This window comes from Haliotis rufescens, unplaced genomic scaffold (genome assembly GCF_023055435.1).
Source record: "Haliotis rufescens isolate VD_foot unplaced genomic scaffold, xgHalRufe1.0.p SCAF_57, whole genome shotgun sequence".
Lineage (NCBI taxonomy): Eukaryota > Metazoa > Mollusca > Gastropoda > Lepetellida > Haliotidae > Haliotis > Haliotis rufescens.
In genome coordinates, this window is record NW_025964301.1 from 869952 (window position 1) to 890318 (window position 20367).

The following is a 20367-nucleotide window of genomic DNA, read 5'->3' on the forward strand; positions in this document are numbered from 1 at the left end:
ATGAATGTACCCGTCCAACATATAATAGCGATGTGTTTACCTGATGCGTAGTACGTCATGAGGTCAGAAGATTATCGTGAGTGAGTATGGTTTTATGCCGCTTTTTGCAATATTCCAGCAATATCACGGCGGGGGACACCAGAAATGGGCTTCATACATTGTACCCAGGTCGGGAATCGAACCAGGGTCTGTGGCGTGACGAGCGAACGCTTTAACCACTAGGCTACCCGACCGCTCCGCTACCGTAAAGAGATGGGCAGTCATAGAGTTTAAGCATGGCAGGGAGAGTCTTGAAGACAACCTCCATCCTCGAAGGCCTCAGTCATGTCGAAGGACGCCAGAAATGGGCTTCATACATTGTAACCATATGGGGAATCGGGCCAGGGTCTTCGGCGTGACGAGCGAACACTTTAACCACTAGGCTACCCCACCGCGCCAGAAGTTTATAAAGTTATTGCTTAAACATAGAGGGTATGACGGTTTACTATCTGGCCTACTTAGGCGCGTGAACTGGCTTTGTGTAAATTGTGTTTTTTAACATGGCTTTCCTCCGTCATGATGCATCATGCATTAATCCGTAAATTGTTTTGGGAAATGGGTAGATACCAGTATGCAGTTATGTCGATTGTGCGAGATTATGTTAAATTGCTTTATCAAGTTATAAAGAAAACGATGTCTTTTAATTTATCATTTTTGGTCCAGGTTACCCTAAACTTAGCATGTATGTAGTTATAGTGAACCAAAAACGTTAGGGATCATTAATATTTTTGGGGATATTTTTATGAAATTGTGTGCTCAGTTTTCACTACCCCAAATATCCCCCAAAATATGCATGATACCTAACCTTTTTTTGTTCAGTATAAACAACCCTTCTCCCGACAAGCGACAAAAAACTGTCCACTAGAATTAGGCTACATTTTTAAAGTAAATTCTGGAGAAACTTAATCAAAGCACGAGGAGCACAAGAAGGGAAAACTACCCCTTCAATGAATCTACAGCAGACATGTTTTCATAAAAATTTAATAGTAAAAACACGTTTGGAGACAAGTATAACAAACATGGCGACCGGAAGTCGTCTGCAACTGGCAGCTGGCCAGCTTGATCAACAACTGGTTAGAGGAAATCATATTTTCATTTATTTCTACCATCACAAACCAGAACGTCCATAACACAACGAAGACCTTTGACGTCACAATCACACCCGTGCAGTCTAAGAAAGTCTTTGCTGTCCTGATGTTGCCGAACTGAGAGTGCACACAATGGAATCACAAAATGGTGAACTTTGGGACGACGAAATGTGGCGGTACCACGCTCTTTCCATCGTGACCCATTATCAGCCGATGATTGGATGATAATAAATTAGTGAAAGATGCTCACGATCTGATTCTGGGAGTCGGGTGTTGTAGAGTCTGAGGGTGCACACTCGAATATCTCAACCTGAAAGAGCGTTAAAAAAGAATTATTTCTAATACCCCGTTCACATGCGCCTCTATACATATGTGTGTATATGTGCATACGCGTGTAGAAATACACACGTGAGTATGCTTGTCATGTGAACGCGTTTACTCACGTGTGTATATTTACACCAGGAGCAAATTTGCATCATGTCTGGAGCAGGTGCAAATGTAAATGTTAATTTGCACTGTGTGTATGTGTTGCAATGTGAACGTAAGAGGATGATCCAATTAATATGTGTTCTTTTGCCAACAAAAAACAAATTGTCAGCAGTTGCCAACTTTTATGCGTATATACAGAGTTGAGCGGACGGTGTTTTCTTTTGGTTTCAAGGAGTCAAAACTTTGTGTACAAATTAAATCAAACACATGTTACTTCATGTTGTTTTGTGTTGGAAGTCGTGAACAGACTGACGAATATGACGAACAATTTACATACTTTATTTACACACCTAAGATGCTTTTCATGTGAACGCATAGAAAATGTATATGTGAGTAAGTGAGTGAGTTGGATTTAACGCCGCTTTTAACATTATTCAAGTTATATCGCGGCGTGTCAGCTTAATGTGGGAGGAAAGCCTGAAGTGATGCAGGTCTCAGACGTTTACCACTTCGGTGAAACCCACGAGCACGGGTATGGTGCTGACAAACCTAGAAACATAATCGGGGCGAACTCGGGATCGAACCCACAAGCATAGGTTTCTGGCGTGCCCAAGGGACGCTACTCTGCACAGCGAATCGCGGCACCTTAGACGACTGGGCCACCCGTGCCCCAAAATGTAAATGTACGCACGTATGTATAGTTACACATGTGTAAAATTACTTACGCCAGTAAATGTTGTGCATGTGAACGGGGTAAAGTCTAGTTTTGTTCGTAATACGCAACTTGTGTAAAGTGAGGACACTCTGTGTTATTGGGGTAATCATTAACAGAATTATCACATTTCAGTTAAGTTAAGTTCAGGTAGTGTTTGAACGACTTGAAAATATGCCCAAGAAAATCAAAAGGTCGGTCCCTAAAGGTCTGGCTATTCACCACAGCTGACATGTTTTATACCCAGTCGCTCTTATTGCAATATAAATACATGTGAAAAGACATGTTGACTTACGTCATCAAGATCGCCATCGAATCCTTCCATATGCCTGGAGCCATCAAGACAGAGTCCAATAGTTAGGCAGGACGATGTTGCAGCAAGACCCTCTCCTGTACCATAGATAGGCAGATATTATTTACAAGGAGCAATTCGGACTTATGATCAATCTATGTCGTTTGATTATGTAAATAGCATTCATAGTTGTGGGAATTTGGTGGTTCCGAGGTTAGTATTGATAGTGATTGGGAGACCATCAGTGAGTGAGTGAGTGAGTTGTGCTTTACGCCTTATTGAACAGTATATCAGTTGATTTGGGAGGAAAATTCGAATTAATGAGAGGATGAATGCCTTAGATGTTTACCACTTTGGTGAAACCCACAAGCAGGATACGGTGCTCACAAACCTAGAAACATGATAAGATGAATCTGGGATTCGAAACCCCTTATCTTAGCTCCTGGCATCCTTAAGGTACGTAACTCTGCACAACGACTTGCGTCCCCTTCGATTTTGTGTTTGTGATTGTATGTTTGTGTTTGTATTTTTGTGTTTGTTGTTTGTGTTTGTATTTTTGTGTTTGTTGTTTGTGTTTGTATGTTTGTGTTTGTATGTTTGTGTTTGTATGTTTGTGTTTGTTGTTTGTGTTTGTATGTTTGTGTCTGTTGTTTGTGTTTGTTGTTTGTGTTTGTTTGTGTTTGTATGTTTGTGTTTGTATGTTTGTGTTTGTATGTTTGTGTCTGTTGTTTGTGTTTGTATGTTTGTGTTTGTATGTTTGTTGTTTGTGTTTGTATGTTTGTGTTTGTATGTTTGTGTCTGTTGTTTGTGTTTGTTGTTTGTGTTTGTATGTTTGTGTTTGTTGTTTGTGTTTGTATGTTTGTGTTTGTATGTTTGTGTTTGTTTGTTTGTTTGTGTTGTTTGTGTTTGTATGTTTGTGTTTGTATGTTTGTGTTTGTTGTTTGTGTTTGTATGTTTGTGGTTGTTGTTTGTGTTTGTATGTTTGTGTTTGTATGTTTGTGTTTGTATGTTTGTGTTTGTTGTATGTGTTTGTATGTTTGTGTTTGTTGTTTGTGTTTGTATGTTTGTGTTTGTTGTTTAACGCCGCACTCAACAATATTCCATCTTTAGGACGGCGGCTTGGAAATAAACTGGATCAGACAATCCAGTGATTCATATTGTGAGCAACAGTTACAACTACTCACCTGAAGGTACGCCTTCAATCTGGACGTCGTCGTTACAGATCAGTTCAAACATTCCGCGGGTAGCATCGAAAATATATTTCACATTGTTCCATTTTCCTATCTAAAATATACAAAAATCATCAAAATATTTTTAAAGCATTATATATCTTAAATATCTACATTAGTTAAAGACCAGGGTGGCGTAGTAGAAGACAAGCTTAGCACTACGACTGTCGTAAGTCTGTGTTAATGTATGTGGGTTACGATCACCTTGGCGCTAAGATCTCTTTGTACAATGGCACCCTGTCTTTTAACTTTATTCAAGGATCCTAACTTTGGTTTAATCTCAGATATTGTATTTATTTTCAAAACGTTCTTGTTTGATAAAATATTGCTGTTATGGGGGGTTGCGGATGGAATGTTGAAGGAACCTTCTCTGGATCGTCGGTTCTTTAACAGTTAAATAACCAAATAAACAGAAATATTACAATTATGGTGTGGTTCTGACTGATCTAATTAGTGTCAGTTGAGGATTTGCATCCAAATCATCTGTGAATATACAGGTGATTGAAGTGTTTATAAAAAGATATCAATAATGTAATGGAAACTGACAATATTACTTATACACGTGCACATACTCATATATACCTGTGACTAATATAATGAAAATGTAGTATAGGATCTAAGAAAGACTGGGACCCACCTTATATGGTAGTTTTATTTCCACATTGTTTGCACGTGCGTACAGCGTCTTGCCGACGATGTACAGTTGCACCGAGGGGCGGTTACAGTTGCTGATGATGGACTGAGGCTTGTTAGGAACATAGTTGATGCGGAAGTTAAGCCTGGGAAAAGGATGTTAACGTGACATTAAGATGGTTTTGGTTTTGGTTTGGTTTGTTGTTTAACGCCACACTAAGCAATATTCCAGCTATATGACGGCGGTCTGTAAATAATCGAGTCTGGACCAGACAATCCAGTGATTGATATCGTAAGCATCGATCCACGCAATAAGAGGGTATTAAGATGGTGTCAAGATGACATCAATATGGCTTCAAGGGACATCAATATATCAAAGTGGCGTCAATGGCATCAATATGGCGTCAAAAGGCACACTCATATATCAAGATGGTGTCAAGATGACATTAACGTGACATCAAGGGCACATCCATATATCAAGATGGTGTAAAGATGACATTAATATGGCGTCAAAGGCACATCCATATATCAAGATGTGTCAAGATGACATTAACGTGAGATCAGGGGCACATCAGTATATCAAGATGTGTCAAGATGACATCCACGTGACATCAAGGGCACATCCATATATCAAGATGACATCAATATAGCGTCAAAATCACATCAGTATATCAAGATGGTGTCAAGATGACATTTATGTGACATAAAGGGCACATCCATATATCAAGATGGTGTCAAGATGACATCACCGTGATATCAAGGGCACATCAGTATATCAAGATGTGTCAAGATGACATCAACGTGATATCAAGGGCACATCAGTATATCAAGATGATGTCAAGGTGACATCAACGTGATATCAAGGGCACATCAGTATATCAAGATGTGTCAAGATGACATCAACGTGATATCAAGGGCACATCAGTATATCAAGATGGTGTCAAGATGACATCAACGTGATATCAAGGGCACATCAGTATATCAAGATGATGTCAAGGTGACATCAACGTGATATCAAGGGCACATCAGTATATCAAAATGTGTCAAGATGTGTCAAGGTGACATCAAGGGCACATCAGTATATCAAGATGTGTCAAGATGACATCAAGATGGAATCAAGAGGATATCAAGAATTGCCAAATGACATCAAGAGGAAATCAATTTTATATCAAGATAGCATCAATGATAGAGGATATCAATATACTAAGAAGTGTCAAGATTGCATCAAGAAAATCATCAAGACGAGATCAATCTACCAAGATGTGTCAAGATGTGTCAAGATGGCAACAACAAGAGCATCGTGAGGATATCAGTTTGTCAAGATGTGTCAATATTGCATCAAAATGGCATCAAAATGGCATCAAGTTAGCACCAACAGAATATCAATATATCAAGGGGTGTCAAGATTGCATTAAGATAACATCATTATAAATATGTGATACCCATGTGTGAAGCCCATTTTTATATGTCCCCCGCCGTGATATTGCTTTAATATTGCTTAAAGCGGCGTTAAACCCAAGTCACACAAGAAGAAAGGAAAAGTCACAATGTCAAGACCCAGCACCTATATGTGTAGGTAACATGACTTACACCAAGCCAAACTTCTTCCCGAGCGACCTGTTGCTGAAAGACCAGAACTTGATGAAGCTGCCCTTGCCAAACCGGGCACACATACGACCCTTCTTACGGACGATCTTCACATCCCGCTGAGCGAATGCGGCTCCAGAGTGCATGACATCCTCCACTTTCCCCATGTCGAAATTAAACCGCAGAGAAGGAAGGCAAGCTGAAAACAAACCAGCAATCGAAACTATTGAGTGATAGAGTGAGCGAGTATGGTTGTACGCCGGCTTTTGTTATATTCCAGCAGCATCACGGCTGGGGACACCATACATAGGCTTCATTTATTGTATCCATATGGGGAATCGAACCCGGGTCTCCGACGTGAAGAGCGAACGCTTTAACCTTATGCCACCCCCGGCCCCTGAAACCGATTATGCCCTAAGTCAGTAAATATAGTCTAATGTGGTCTGACCGCCTCCGTGGTCTAGTGGTAGGGTGTCCGCCCGGAGAGCGGAAGGTCAGGGTTCGATCCCCGGCCGCGTCATACCAAAAGACGTTAAAATATGTTACTTGTTGTTTCCCTGTCTTTAAGGGGCTAAAACAGGACTGGTCGGCTCGGGGTCAGTGTACTGTGTCTGAGTGGGGTATTCATGTTAAACTGCGGAATGGTATTTCAGTATGCTAGCACTATAAATCGGCATCAGTCCGGACTAGTACAAGCAGCCACACACACACACACACACACACACGTGACGTTTCACCTTACCTCACCTCACCTAATGTGATCTTGATATTGTTCCCTGCCCCTGGGGGGGGGGGGGGGGGGTGTCTGGTAGCCTAGTGGTTTTAGCGTTCGCTCGTCAGGTCGAAGACCCAGGTTCGATTCCCGAAATGGGTACATTGTGTGAAGTGATATTGATATTGCAGTATACGTGGATTAGATTCTGAAGTCTGAGATCCCAGATTTAGCCGGGTATACAACTCAGGTGAAGTGAGAGATCACTTTTCTTTAACTTCAAGTTTCTTTAACTTCTCGTGGGTAGATAATATTTATGTATTATGCCATCAACTTGTTTTGGGGGCAGTTTGTAAGTTAATTTCCGCGTTTATATGTATATGAAGCAGTATGGGTAACGGATGTCAATTTGGGATGCGGGACAATTACCAGAGAAGACATGCAACTGACCTTCAAACATTTCAGACAAATGCTTTTCATTTATTCAAGTTAATAATTATATTATAGCAATGATGTTGCTATTTCACAATAAATCAAAAGTTTCATGGCCCACTTGCACAAAGCAATCTTAGCGCTAAGATGACCGTAACTCCCATACTTTAACATAGGCGTACAATAGTCTTAGCGCTAAGATCGCTTTGTGCAAGTGGGCTCAGGGTTGTAATCCTTACGAAAGACAGGAAATCATACGAATACATACGGTTGACAAGGTCGGGACCGGCCAGCATTGCCGAGGTGACGCAGTGGCACTTCTAAGATGATCGTAACTCCCATACTTTAACATAGGCTTACAATAGTCTTAGGGCTAAGATCGCTTTGTGCAAGTGGGCGCAGGGTTGTGATCCTTACAAAAGACAGGAAGTCATACGAAAAATACAGGAAGTCATACGAATACATACGGTTGACAAGGTCGGGACCGGCCAGCATTGCCGAGGTGACGCAGTGGCACTTCATGGGGCTGAAAATGGTCCCGGGGGGACAGGGCATCACCTGAAGGGCGTAGGTGTTCTGGCTGTCGGTCACCTGGTAGTAGGCCATGCGGTCAAATGGCACGGCCACCTTCGAGCATCCTGAAATGTTCATGTCCTTCAAAATATTTGTTTGTTTGTTTGTTTGTTTATTGTTTAACTCTGCATTCAGCAATAGTCGAGTTTAGACCAGACAATCCAGTGATTGACATCATGAGAATCGATCTACGCAATTGGCAATATGATGACAAGCGCGATTCAGCGCTCTTGTCCACCAGAACCCGTCAGTCGACTATCATGACAAACACTGGCATCTGAGACCATTTCTATCCCGAATCTTCACCGGTTTGGTTTAACGCACCTTTGAGTGAGTGAGTGAGTTGGGTTTAACGCCGCTTTTAACATTATTCCAGTTATATCATGGCGTGTCAGCTTAATGTTGGAGGAAAGCCCGAAGTGATGCAGGTCTTAGACGTTTACCACTTCGGTGAAACCCATTGAAACATAATTGGGGCGAACCGGGATTCGAACCCACAATCATAGGTTTCTGGCGTGCCCAAGGCACGCGACTCTGCACAGCGAATCGCGGCGCCCTAGACGACTGGGCCATCCGTGCCCCCAACGCACGTGTTTCAGGTATATTACGGTGAGTCAGCTTATTGAGAAAGGAAAGCTGATGCAAGTTGACCACTCTGGTGAAAACCGCAAGAACAGAATTCATCGGATCATCGGATTCTGGCACGACTAAGGGAAGCAACTCTGCACGTTAAAAGCTACGCCTTAGACAACTGGGCCATCTTGCCCTACATGTTAAATAACTAAGAAAAGGCACATATATGGATGTCTCCCCGAGATGTATTTCAGAAATAAACCCAATGATTAAACTGCCAAATGAATAATATTTCAGTTTCACACAGACGTCATTCCCCCGTCCATAAATGAGGCCTTAGCTGGTGTTTGATTTTTTTACATACCGCTGGAGGATGCAAGATCGGACGGAACCCCACACTTTTCCGTGCACTTTTTATCTGGAACACAGTAGCCGCGCTTGCTGTTGAACCTGTAGTTGGCGGGACAACACATGGGTTTGGCGTAGATGTAGGGGCTGCTGGTGTCCCGGGTACACTCATAGAAGCCGCCGCACGTGTCCTGTCGATCATACACCACGCCTGTCTTCCCGTTTATACGACAGGGGTCTGAAACGTGTATTGTGAACAATTGTTAATCCCTAAACTTGGGATTTTAAGGGACATTAATTCGGACGATGTCACTGAAAGATTACACCTAGCCCAGCAAAAAACTGGAAAATTCGTTTTCACCAATTTTGCATGTTAGGAATTGTAATGTAAAACAGCTATTCGTATATTGTTCTATTAACATTTATTTCAAAACTGTTTTACTATCCGTCAACATGTAACTACTGAACAATGAAAAAACACCGTCACCAGAAATGACCGGAAGTAGTGGAGCCCAACCGGAAGTAGTGTCACCTACCAATGCTGCAGGGAACAGAAGATGGAGCCATGCATCTCATGTAATCTTGAAGCCAAAACAGGCCATACGGACACATTCTGTTGGCGACATAGAACTCGCCCTTCTCGCTCATGTGGAACTCCAGGAACTGATTACAGAAGCGAGGGTTGATGCCGTACCACGTGTTCCGGTCAAAACTCCCCGTCGTGAACGACATACCTGAAGCGAAACAGGGGCTCCTATCAATGGACGATTTCGACGTGTTTAAATGGTGTCAGCAATGATGTAGGTGAAATCATCAACTCACGTATCCTTCAAATGAATTTGTATCAATTTACTTTTCTCGATTCGCATGGAGAACACGATATTTAATTTCTTTTCCTAAGTCTCTTTGCAGTCATGCGATGACACTACAATTTTTTTTTATCAAATATATTGTTACTTTATATACTTTATATATTGTTGAAGCTTGTTGAAGCTTGTTGAAGCTTGTTGAAGCTAATTGAGGCTTGTTGAAGCTTGATTCTGTCCAAAAGGATTACGCCACACACGGCACACGGAGTCAGTGATATACTTACGTAGTTCATCCAGTGTCAGATAGTCGGGGACATCATGCCTCTTCACGGGCATAGATGCGCCTGTTGTGTTACTGCTTGATTGTGACTGAGCAGCTGCTTGTGCTTGGGCCTGCGCTTTTGCCTTAGCTTGTGCCTTAGCTTGTGCTGCTGCCTGTGCATCCGCTTGTGCCTGCGCCTGTGCAGCTGCGCTCGCTTGCGCTTGTGCCTTCGCCTGTGCGGCCGCGCTTGCTTGCGCTTGAGCCTGTGCCTGTGCCTGAGCAGCCGCGCTCGCTTGCGCTTGGACCTGCGCCTGTGCGGCCGCGCTCGCTTGCGCTTGAGCCTGTGCCTCTGCCTGAGCAGCCGCGCTCGCTTGCGCTTGTGCCAGCGACTTTGCAGCTGTTTTAGCTTCTGCTTCTGCTGTTGCTTTAGCTTCTGCTTTAGCCTGTACCTGTGCAGCTGCCTTTGCGTCTACTTTTGCCATCGATACTGCTAGTACTTTTGCTTCCGCCTTAGCCAGTGCATCTGTAGCTTTTTGAACTTGTGCTGCTATTTGCGATTTAGCTTCAGCTTCTGCTCGGGCTTGAGCTTCTGCAGTTACCCGAGCCTGTGCTAGTGATTGTGCCTGTGCAATAGTATCTGCTTGGATTATGCCTGTGGTAGCATCTAAGGCAGCAGCAAAGGCGGTGGCTTCTGCTGTTGCGTGTGCCTGTGTTTGTGTTAATACATGGACCAACGTATCTGCAGCTGCTTTGGCAAAAGCAAACTCATCCTCCTCATCTTTTGACTTAGCTGCTGCCTGTGCCTGAGCCAGTGAATTCGCCCTTGCGACAGTCTTTGTTAGAGTGCTGGTATAGTCCTGGGCCTCGGCATCTGCGGCAGCCAATACTTGCGAAAATGCCCTGATATTTGATTCTGCTTGTTCCTTGAGTTTCTTCAAAGCTTTAAGATCTCTTTCGGCACGCGCTTGTGCTTGAGCTTGGGCTTCTGCTTGTGCTTGAGCCTGTGCCTGTGCCTGTGCCTGTGCCTGTGCCTGAGCTTGTGCTTGTGCTTGAGCTTGAGCTTGAGCTTGAGCTTGAGCTTCCGCTTCTGCTTGAGCCTGAGCTTGTGCTTTAGCTTGAGCCTGAGCCTGAGCTTGTGCCTGAGCTTGTGCTTGTGCTTGTGCCTGAGCTTGTGCTTGAGCTTGAGCCTGAGCCTGAGCCTGAGCTTGTGCCTCGGCCTCTGCTTGAGCTTGTGCCTGAGCTTGTGCCTGAGAATCCGCTTGTGCCTGAGCCTGTGCTTGAGCCTGAGCCTGTGCTTGAGCTTGTGCTTGTGCTTGAGCCTGTGCCTGTGCCTGAGCTTGTGCCTGAGCTTGAGCTTGTGCTTCGGCCTCTGCTTGAGCTTGTGCTTGAGCTTGTGCCTGAGCTTGTGCTTGGGCTTGTGCCTGAGCTTGTGCTTGTGCTTGTGCCTGAGCTTGTGCTTGTGCTTGTGCTTGTGCTTGTGACTCGGCCTCTGCTTGGGCTTGTGCCTGAGCTTGTGCCTGAGCATCCGCTTGTGCCTGAGCTTGAGCTTGAGCATCCGCCTGTGCCTGAGCCTGTGCCTGAGCTTGCGCCTTTGCCTCTGCTTGAGCTTGAGCTTGAGCTTGTGCCTGAGCTTGCGCCTGGGCTTGTGCCTGAGCTTGAGCCTGAGCTTGTGCCTCGGCCTCTGCTTGAGCTTGAGCTTGTGCCTGAGCTTGTGCTTGAGCTTGAGCCTGAGCTTGTGCCTGAGCTTGTGCCTCTGCTTGTGCTTGAGCTTGTGCTTGAGCTTGTGTCTGAGCTTGTGCCTCTGCTTGAGCTTGAGCTTGTGCTTGAGCTTGAGCCTGAGCTTGTGCCTGAGCTTGTGCTTGAGCTTGAGCCTGAGCTTGTGCCTGAGCTTGTGCCTCTGCTTGTGCTTGTGCCTGAGCTTGTGCTTGAGCCTGAGCTTGTCCTTGTGCCTGAGCTTGTGCTTGAGCCTGAGCTTGTGCCTGAGCCTGTGCCTCGGCATCTGCTTGAGCTTGAGCCTGGGCTTGAGCTTGTGCTTGAGCCTGAGCCTGAGCTTGTGCCTCGGCCTCTGTTTGAGCTTGAGCTTGTGCTTGTGCTTGTGCTTGAGCTTGTGCCCCTGCCTCTGCTTGTGCTTGAGCCTGAGCCTGAGCTTGTGCTTGAGCCTGAGCCTGAGCTTGTGCTTGAGCTTGTGCCTGAGCTTGTGTCTGAGCTTGTGCTTGTGCCTGTGCCTGAGCTTGTGCTTGTGCCTCGGCCCCTGTTTGTGCTTGTGCTTGAGCTTGTGCCTGAGCTTGTGCTTGTGCCTGAGCTTGTGCTTGTGCCTGAGCTTGAGCTTGTGCCTGAGCTTGTGCTTGTGCTTGTGCCTGAGCTTGTGCTTGAGCTTGTGTCTGAGCTTGTGCTTGTGCTTGTGCCTGTGCCTGAGCTTGTGCTTGTGCCTCGGCCCCTGTTTGTGCTTGTGCTTGAGCTTGTGCTTGTGCTTGTGCCTGAGCTTGTGTCTGAGCTTGTGCTTGTGCCTGTGCCTGAGCTTGTGCTTGTGCTTGAGCTTGTGCCTGAGCTTGTGCTTGTGCTTGTGCCTGAGCTTGTGTTTGTGTCTGAGCTTGTGCTTGTGCTTGAGCTTGTGCCTGAGCTTGTGCCTGAGCTTGTGCTTGTGCTTGTGCCTGAGCTTGTGCTTGAGCTTGTGTCTGAGCTTGTGCTTGTGCCTGAGCTTGTGCTTGAGCTTGTGTCTGTGCCTGAGCTTGTGCTTGTGCCTCGGCCCCTGTTTGTGCTTGTGCTTGAGCTTGTGCCTGTGCCTGAGCTTGTGCTTGTGTCTGAGCTTGTGCTTGTGCTTGAACTTGTGCCTGAGCTTGTGCTTGTGCTTGTGCTTGGGCTTGTGCCTGTGCCTGAGCTTGTGCTTGTGCCCCGACCCCTGTTTGTGCTTGTGCCTGAGCTTGAGCTTGAGCTTGTGCTTGAGCTTGTGCTTGTGCTTGAGCTTGAGCTTGTGCCTGAGCTTGTGCTTGAGCTTGTGCCTGAGCTTGTGCTTGTGCTTGTGCCTGAGCTTGTGCCTGAGCTTGTGCTTGAGCTTGTGTCTGAGCTTGTGCTTGTGCCTGTGCCTGAGATTGTGCTTGTGCCTCGGTCCCTGTTTGTGCTTGTGCCTGAGCTTGAGCTTGAGCTTGGGCTTGTGCCTGTGCCTGGGCTTGTGCTTGTGCCCCGACCCCTGTTTGTGCTTGTGCCTGAGCTTGTGCTTGTGCTTGTGCTTGTGCCTGAGCCTGAGCTTGAGCTTGAGCTTGTGCCTGAGCTTGTGTCTGAACCTGTGCTTGCGTCTCTGCTTGTGCTTGACCTTGTGCCTGAGCTTGTGCCTGAGCCTGAGCTTGTGCCTGTGCCTCGGCCTCTGCTTGAATTTGTGCTTGTGCTTGTGCTTGAGCTTGAGCTTGTGCTTGTGCTAGAGCTTGTGCCTTCGCTTGATCGTCGTCCTCTGTTTGGGTTTTAACTAGTGCTTGTGCTAGAGCTTGTGTTTGTGCTTGTGCCTGAGCTTGTGCTTGTGCCTGTGCTTGAGCTTGTGCCTGAGCTTGTGCTTGTGCTTCGGAACCTGCTTGTGCTTGTGATTGTGCCTGAGCCTGTGACTGTGCTTGAGTTTGTGTTCCGGCCTGTGTTCCTGCTTGTCCTTGCGCTATTGCCAGCGCTTGTGCTTGTGCTTGTGCTTGAGCTTGGGCTGAAGCTGGAGCTTGTGCCTGAGCTTGGGCCTGTGCTTGTGCTTGAGTTTGTGTCTGAGCTTGTGCTTGTGCTTGTGCCTGTGCCTGAGCTTGTGCTTGTGCCTCGGACCCTGTTTGTGCTTGTGCTTGAGCTTGTGCCTGTGCTTGTGACTGTGCACCACCTTGTGCATTCCCTGTCGCTAGTGCCCGAGCCTGTGCTTCAGCTTGGGCTTGAATGGCTGCAACAGTTTGTATGTCTGCAATAGCTTTTGCCTCAGTTTCAGCAGCGATGGCAGCGTTTGCTTCTGCATCGGCCTGTGCCTTTGCGAATGCCCGTACTTCTGCTAGAGTGTTAACTTGCAGTATCGATTGAGCTGATGCCACTGCCTCGGCTAAAGCAGTAGCCTCTGCCACTGCATATGTCTGTGCTTGACCCCAAAGTTGTACTTGAGAATCTGCTGCTGTCTTCGCCTGGGCCCATGCTTGTGCTTCCGCTGTTGAAAGAGCTCCTGATTCAGCCTGAACCAGGGCCTGCAATGTCGCTGCTACCTGGGCTTGTGCTATGGCATGTGCTTTTACACGCACATCTGCAGCTGAGAAGGACTGGGTAAGGACTTGGATCTGTGCTTGTGACTGGACCATGGCTTGAGCAAGCGCCTGCTCATCTGTCAGAGCTGCATTAGAACCTACCGGAACACCTGCTTGAGCCCCAGTGGCTGCTTGTGCATTGGCTTCTGCTTGTGCTATAGCCAACGCCTGTGCTTCAGCAGCTGCAATGGCATTAGCCATTACTTGTGCTTCAGCTGCTGCTTGAACAACTGCGTCCGCCTGTGACCCTAGACCTGCTGGTGCTTGAGCGGCGGCCTGAGCATTTGCTATCGCATTGGCCTCTGCCACTGCCTGAGCACTAGAAACTGCCTGTCCACCGGCAACAGCTTGAGATCCTCCTGCAGCGGTAGTATCAGCATTCGACTGTAAAGCTGCTATTGCTTCTGCCATTGCTATCGCTTGAGCTTCCTCAGCTGCTAAAAGGTTGGTCATTGACTGTGAACCACTCCCAGCCTTGGATGAACCTGTTGCTTGAGCCGTTCCTGTTGCTGCAATGTTTGTTGCTGCTTGTGAACCGCTTGATGCTTGTGCCGAACCCATCCCTTGTGCTCCTTCATCTATAATATCAGCAACTGCCTCCGAAGCTGCTATAGCTTGTGCCATAGCTATTGCTTGAGCTTCTTCTGCAGCTAAAACATTAGCAACAGATTGTGAGCGTCCTGCAGCCTGTGAAGATCCAGATGCTTGAGCGCCTTCCGCCGCAATAACATTTGCCATGGCCTGTGCCTCTGCTATAGCTTGTGCCACACCAACTGCGTTTCCCCCTTCTGCTGCAACAATGTTGCTTATCCCCTGTGAGCCCCCGGTAGCTTGTGCTGAGCCAAATGCTTGAGCCCCTTCCTGTGACAAGACTGCTTGTGAACCTCCTGTTGCTTGTGATGAACCTACTGCCGAACTTCCTCCTGGCCCAGCCCACGATGGGGAATTGTTTCCCATACCAAACGATCCTAAAAGATTTATTTCTGATTGTGCCCCTTTCACGGGTTCCACGCTGTTTAGATTAACATTTGCCTTTATCTCCGGGTCGACCTGGGCATCTAGGAAAGCCGGCTTGTTGAAGAAATTGGTAAATCCATCGACATTAGGTGTGACATTAGCTCCTTCAGCAGCTGACTGAGCTGCCTCGGCGGCGGCAACAGCCTCAGCCATAGCAAGAGCAGCTGCTTCTAGGTTTGTGGTGCCGGCTTGGTTACTCTGCATTCCTGAACCGGGGTGTCCCGGAAGGGCCTGGATTCCACCCTTTTCCTGTACCTGAGCCTGAGCTTGAGCTTGAGCCTGAGCTTGAGCCTGAGCCTGAGCCTGAGCCTGAGCTTGTGCCTGTGCTTGAGCCTGAGCTTGCGCCTGAGCTTGAGCCTGAGCTTGTGCCTGTGCTTGTGCCTGAGCTTGAGCCTGAGCTTGTGCCTGAGCCTGTGCCTGAGCCTGAGCCTGAGCCTGTGCTTGTGCCTGAGCTTGAGCTTGAGCTTGTGCCTGTGCCTGTGCCTGTGCTTGTGCCTGAGCTTGAGCCTGAGCTTGTGCCTGTGCCTGTGCCTGTGCCTGAGCTTGAGCCTGAGTTTGTGCCTGAGCCTGTGCCTGTGCTTGAGCTTGTGCTTGTGCTTGAGCTTGTGCCTGAGTTTGTGCCTGAGCCTGTGCCTGTGCCTGTGCTTGTGCTTGTGCTTGTGCTTGTGCTTGAGCTTGTGCTTGTGCTTGTGCTTGAGCCTCTGCGATGGCTTGTGCCTCAGCTTGTGAACGTGGTGCAGCCCCAATTTGGGCAGCGGCACCTGGTTGTGCTTGTGCTTGAACACCAGCTTTGGCTCGTGCTTCGGCATCAGCTTGGGAAAATGCGTTTGTCTGAGGGTCAGCAAAGCCTCCACCAAATTGCACAAGTGTGTTCATTGCAGATCCAGAACTTGAACTTGTCCCACTCACGGTGCGTCCACCGACACCGCCTCCTAAAACATTCATCGACATAGGTCCACCTGAGAGAGCTGCAGCCATTTGCAAATCTGAGGATATTCCTGCTCTTTCGAGGTTTTTTCTCAATCCTGATGCCGCCTCATTAATGGCCTCGGCTTGTCGCTCTGCATTTTCAGCCGCTGCAGCAACAGCATCAGCCCTGGATGATCCCATACCGGATGTAGCTGACAGGTCGAGGTAGTTCACCACCTCCTCAGGGTAGGGGAACAACCCCGTGGGATTTCCTCCCGAACCTTGGTTCCTATATCCTCCCCCGATTGCGTTTGGCCCCACTGCAGTGTCATAGAAGTAGGCAGTGGTTGAACCTGTGCCGCGAGTGGGGTCACTGCCTCCCACGCCAATGCTGCCGGTGGCTGCAGGATCAACTGGTATCTTGTTAGCGAGTCCTCGTTCTTGGCAACACTTGAACGTGCAACAGTTCTTGGCGCAGCATTCGCCTGTCTGTGCGTCGGTTGTCCAGACGGAACACAGAAGAACTACGATGGCGGGAAGGAGAGGCATGGTTGTGTGTCTGCAAATATACAGTTGTATTGTGTTTAGTTAGTGAGACTTTTACAGGTATGAATGAACATGGAGACATTGACCTTCTTATAGATTAACTTTCTATGTTGTTTGTAACGGTGTTCAGGGCTACGCCTCGATTCAACTGGTGACGTGCAGGAAGTAGCCCTCAAACGTCCAACGTCCGTACAAAAAATAAAGAAGTTGTTTTCCAAAGTTTAACGACTTCATTTTACAGGACTACGTTTTACTTCTCCCTCTATTGTCACTGTTACGTCATAGATATTATGACGCCTCAAATACTACTGTTGTGCGTCGCCAAGGACTACAATGTGAGTTAAAGTTTTCATTACACTTGAAGATCCATTGAACGGCGAAAGATCTTTGGGGATAAAGGTGTTTTGACAAGCACGAATAACTGATGCCTTAGCATGTGTTTGTGTCGGGTGCCACAGGGGAGAGAGAGAGAGAGAGAGAGAGAGAGAGAGAGAGAGAGAGAGAGAGAGAGAGAGAGAGAGGGAGAGAGAGGGAGAGGGAGGGAGAGAGCGAGAGGGAGAGAGAGAGGGAGATAGAGAGAGAGAGGGGGGGAGAGAGAGGGAGGGAGAGAGAGAGGGAGAGAGAGAGAGGGAGAGATAGAGATAGAGAGAGAAAGAGAGAGAGAGGGAGAGAGAGAGAGGGAGAGAGAGAGGGAGGGAGAGAGAGAGATAGAGAGAGAGCGAGAGAGAGAAAGAGAGAGGGAGAGAGAGAGCGAGAGAGAGACGAAGAGAGAGAGGGAGAGAGAGAGAGAGCGAGAGAGGGAGAGAGAGATGGAGAGAGAGATGAAATCTGAAATCATTAAATTGATATTTCATTCTTGTAAATAACATGTTTCTCAGCTTATCTGTTTCATACAAAGATCTTTGCATACAAATTCAGAGAGACTATAAAATCTCCCAAGCCAACTTAACCTTTATGTCGAACAATATTCCAGAAGTTCTAGCCCTTGGCATCGACATTTCAAACCTTTTCAGGTACAATCGTACGAAAGCCTATGGTGCCACTTTGGTAGCATATATATATTTATTTTTAAATCGAAATTTTGCTTTATTTCAATTATTTGTATATTTTCCCGAAATTTCAAGTTTTTCTCGTTACATTGTTGCAAGCTGTTTTTCTTAACAAAACAGCCCCACCCCAGAATATCAAATGGTAGGTCCCTTAATGGTTAATGTGTATCATGCAATGAAGATAAGAAATGACAAGACATGTGACATTATCAGTTGAATATTATTTCTATACATACGTACTACATGCCTATCGTCTACGTTTGCAGTATTTCTGTTACAAAGAATTGACTTTTGCTAACAAGTTGTTTGATCAGGGTTATAGCACACGATGTCTTTGTAAGGTTTTTAAAATATTTTATGGTAGACATGTGGAGGATCTTTACAACTTTGACGCATCATTAACTAAACTCACGTCAGGTGCAATTCCTTATTTTCACGTGTACCGTATGTTCTCCGTTTTTTTTATTCAGTTGAACAAGTAACTGGCCTTTGCAACCTGTGCCTCAGGATACGCTCACCTTTTCGCGGAGGCCTGTTACAATCACATTCTCTTAGTGAGTGAGTGAGTGAGTGAGTGAGTGAGTGAGTGAGTATGGTTTTATGCCGGTTTCAGCAATATTCCAGCAATATCACGGCGGGGTACACCAGAAATGGGCTTCATACATTGTACCCATGTTGGCAATCGAACCCGGGTCTTCGGCGTGACGAGCGAACGCTTTAACCACTAGGCTACCCGACCACCCCATTCTCTTAGTCATAGATAAACACATGCTTATGATATAGTTAGTTCCAAATGAAATTTACAGGTATCAAATACTCAATTTAACCCTCAAATCTGAAACACATAACGTTGAGAGGAATTGCAGCGTAAACACCCGATGTTGTTTGGAAAGAAAAGCTGAAAGGTTTCACATACAGAAATTGTTATTTCTATCTCGTGTTTATAAAATAAAAAAATATAATTGATTTATCTCGAACATAAGTGAATGTATAATTAGATGGATAAAAATTCAAAAGTACTTATATCCTTTCCTGTGGGTATACCATTCATTGTGGGAATAAATACAAGGAAACCGCTTCTAAACGATCTTGGAGGACAAAAAACTCTACATAGTATTCTTTTTGGCGACCCAAACCTAAATCTTTCCTGAGTACAAAGATATTCTTGTCTGTACAGAAATTTATAGAAACGACTGACATATTCAGTAGCTAGCATATGATTGTTTCCAAATTGTTAATAATTAATATTGTTAAATCTATATATAAACACCAAAATGTATAATATTTGCATATGTGTTAGATGCACACTGGCTTCACTTTCCAGCATATTGTACATATCCTTCATATATATATGCGCACTATGTTTCCACAATGTCAGTCTTCAATTGTAAAATGTTCATTTCTATTATGCAATATTAAGTTTAACTGTATATAGGGAGAAGGCGGTAATAAGTGTTGCACTTGTACCCAATCCCTTTGTCTTTTTGGACAATGAAATATGTTTAATAATAACAGCGGACTCACAATTAATCAGATTACAAACTAATAAACAATTGGTTAAATGAAACCTATGTTCAAACCAGTTTCCAACGCCAGCAAGTTTGATTCAAATCATTAAAAAACGAACCCTAACTAATATGAACATCTGTGTGTGGGATTCAGAAATAAGTATAAAATATATAAGGTATATATCTATGAACAACCTTATCACCGAAACGTCTGTTATTGTAATAAAAAAGATGTTCATCCATATAACTTATCCTTACCTAACTCATATTGTTTGATGTCGGCAAATATGGCTATAAACGTTTAACCTAATTAAGAAATGGGAATATCTAAGGCTATATATGTAATGGGCATACTTAAGAGAGGTGAATAGCGTTCCGAAGCTTCATTATAGATAGCGTTAAAGTCCAGATAGGCGAGGTTGCGCTGTGGAGAATGTGTTATGCTAACTACAATGTCGCATTCAATGTATCTATGTGTATTATATTAACGGTATACACAAAGTGGACTTTGAATTATAAGTACTTTTGATTCTCGTCTATGTTATTGTTAATATGTACCAGTTATATCACGAGGAGCAGAGAAATTATTGTTCAGCTTTTCTTTTTTTAAGTTAAAAAATCAAATCAGAATAAACAGTATCGGTCGCCAAAAAAACAATTGCTAGTTCGGCTTGAATACATATTCTGATTGTTGATTTTGGTACCGGATTATAGTGTGTATTAATCCGTTTTAGCCTACTCACCTCTCGCTAGCTGCGCCTATAATGTAGTTCCGTTAAGAACGCTGGCCTGACACTTTCCGTGTGGTCGAGTTTTGCTCAGGCCTCTGTATTTAGATAATGTCCATCACATACGTCATGACCTCTCGAGGTCGGGTCCGGGTCACGTTTGTGTGACAATATTCTAAAAGGCCGCCATCTTGTTTCTTGTACAACTGCGCATGCACTAGACGGCCTTCCGCTTGAGTGACAGTCACGCATACTTTTATATACATGCCAACCGCAGTGGGGATGAATTGCACGATACACACCCTCAGCGATTAGCTTATCTCCTCCGTAATTACCAGTTAAAACCGTCATGCCATGAATTTATATTCTTTCCGTGATTTTATATGTTTAATTGCATAATTTACAGATTGCTCAGAATTGCTTTATTACAAATTAAGATTTGATGATTTATATACAATATATATAAATACATCATATTTCTCCCGTATGTACGAATATATGTTGTTTTGTGGTAGGAGTAGCAATAGTAGTAGCAGTAGTAGTACTAGCAGTAGCAGCAGCCGTAGTAGAAGTAGTAGTAGCAGTAATAATAGTGGTAGTAGTAGCAGTTGAAGTAGTAGTAGTAGTAGTAGTAGTAGAAGT

The 20367-nt window shown here is 45.3% G+C and overlaps 1 protein-coding gene across 1 annotated transcript; it reads right to left on the reverse strand.

The window, feature by feature from the left end:
* Positions 1-1004: 1004 nt before the first annotated feature.
* Positions 1005-19816, reverse strand: LOC124137867 (retinitis pigmentosa 1-like 1 protein). Its single transcript, XM_048385300.1, has 10 exons — positions 19741-19816; positions 9741-16453; positions 9184-9381; positions 8664-8885; positions 7621-7791; positions 6013-6208; positions 4427-4568; positions 3745-3844; positions 2564-2658; positions 1005-1437 (listed from the first exon to the last, which is right to left on the reverse strand). Exons 2-10 carry the CDS (start codon positions 16441-16443, stop codon positions 1360-1362), a joined length of 7905 nt encoding a protein of 2634 aa, XP_048241257.1. The 5' UTR covers positions 16444-16453; positions 19741-19816; the 3' UTR covers positions 1005-1359.
* Positions 19817-20367: the final 551 nt, after the last annotated feature.

Coding starts and splice junctions, on each gene's coding strand:
- LOC124137867 (XM_048385300.1), bottom strand. CDS start 16,443: ATGCCTCTCCTTCCCGCCATCGTAGTTCTTCTGTGTTCCGTCTGGACA. Junction 8,886..9,183: donor TTCTGTTCCCTGCAGCATTG/GTAGGTGACACT, acceptor TACACGTTTCAG/ACCCCTGTCGTATAAACGGG. Junction 4,569..6,012: donor GGGAAGAAGTTTGGCTTGGT/GTAAGTCATGTT, acceptor TCCTTTTCCCAG/GCTTAACTTCCGCATCAACT.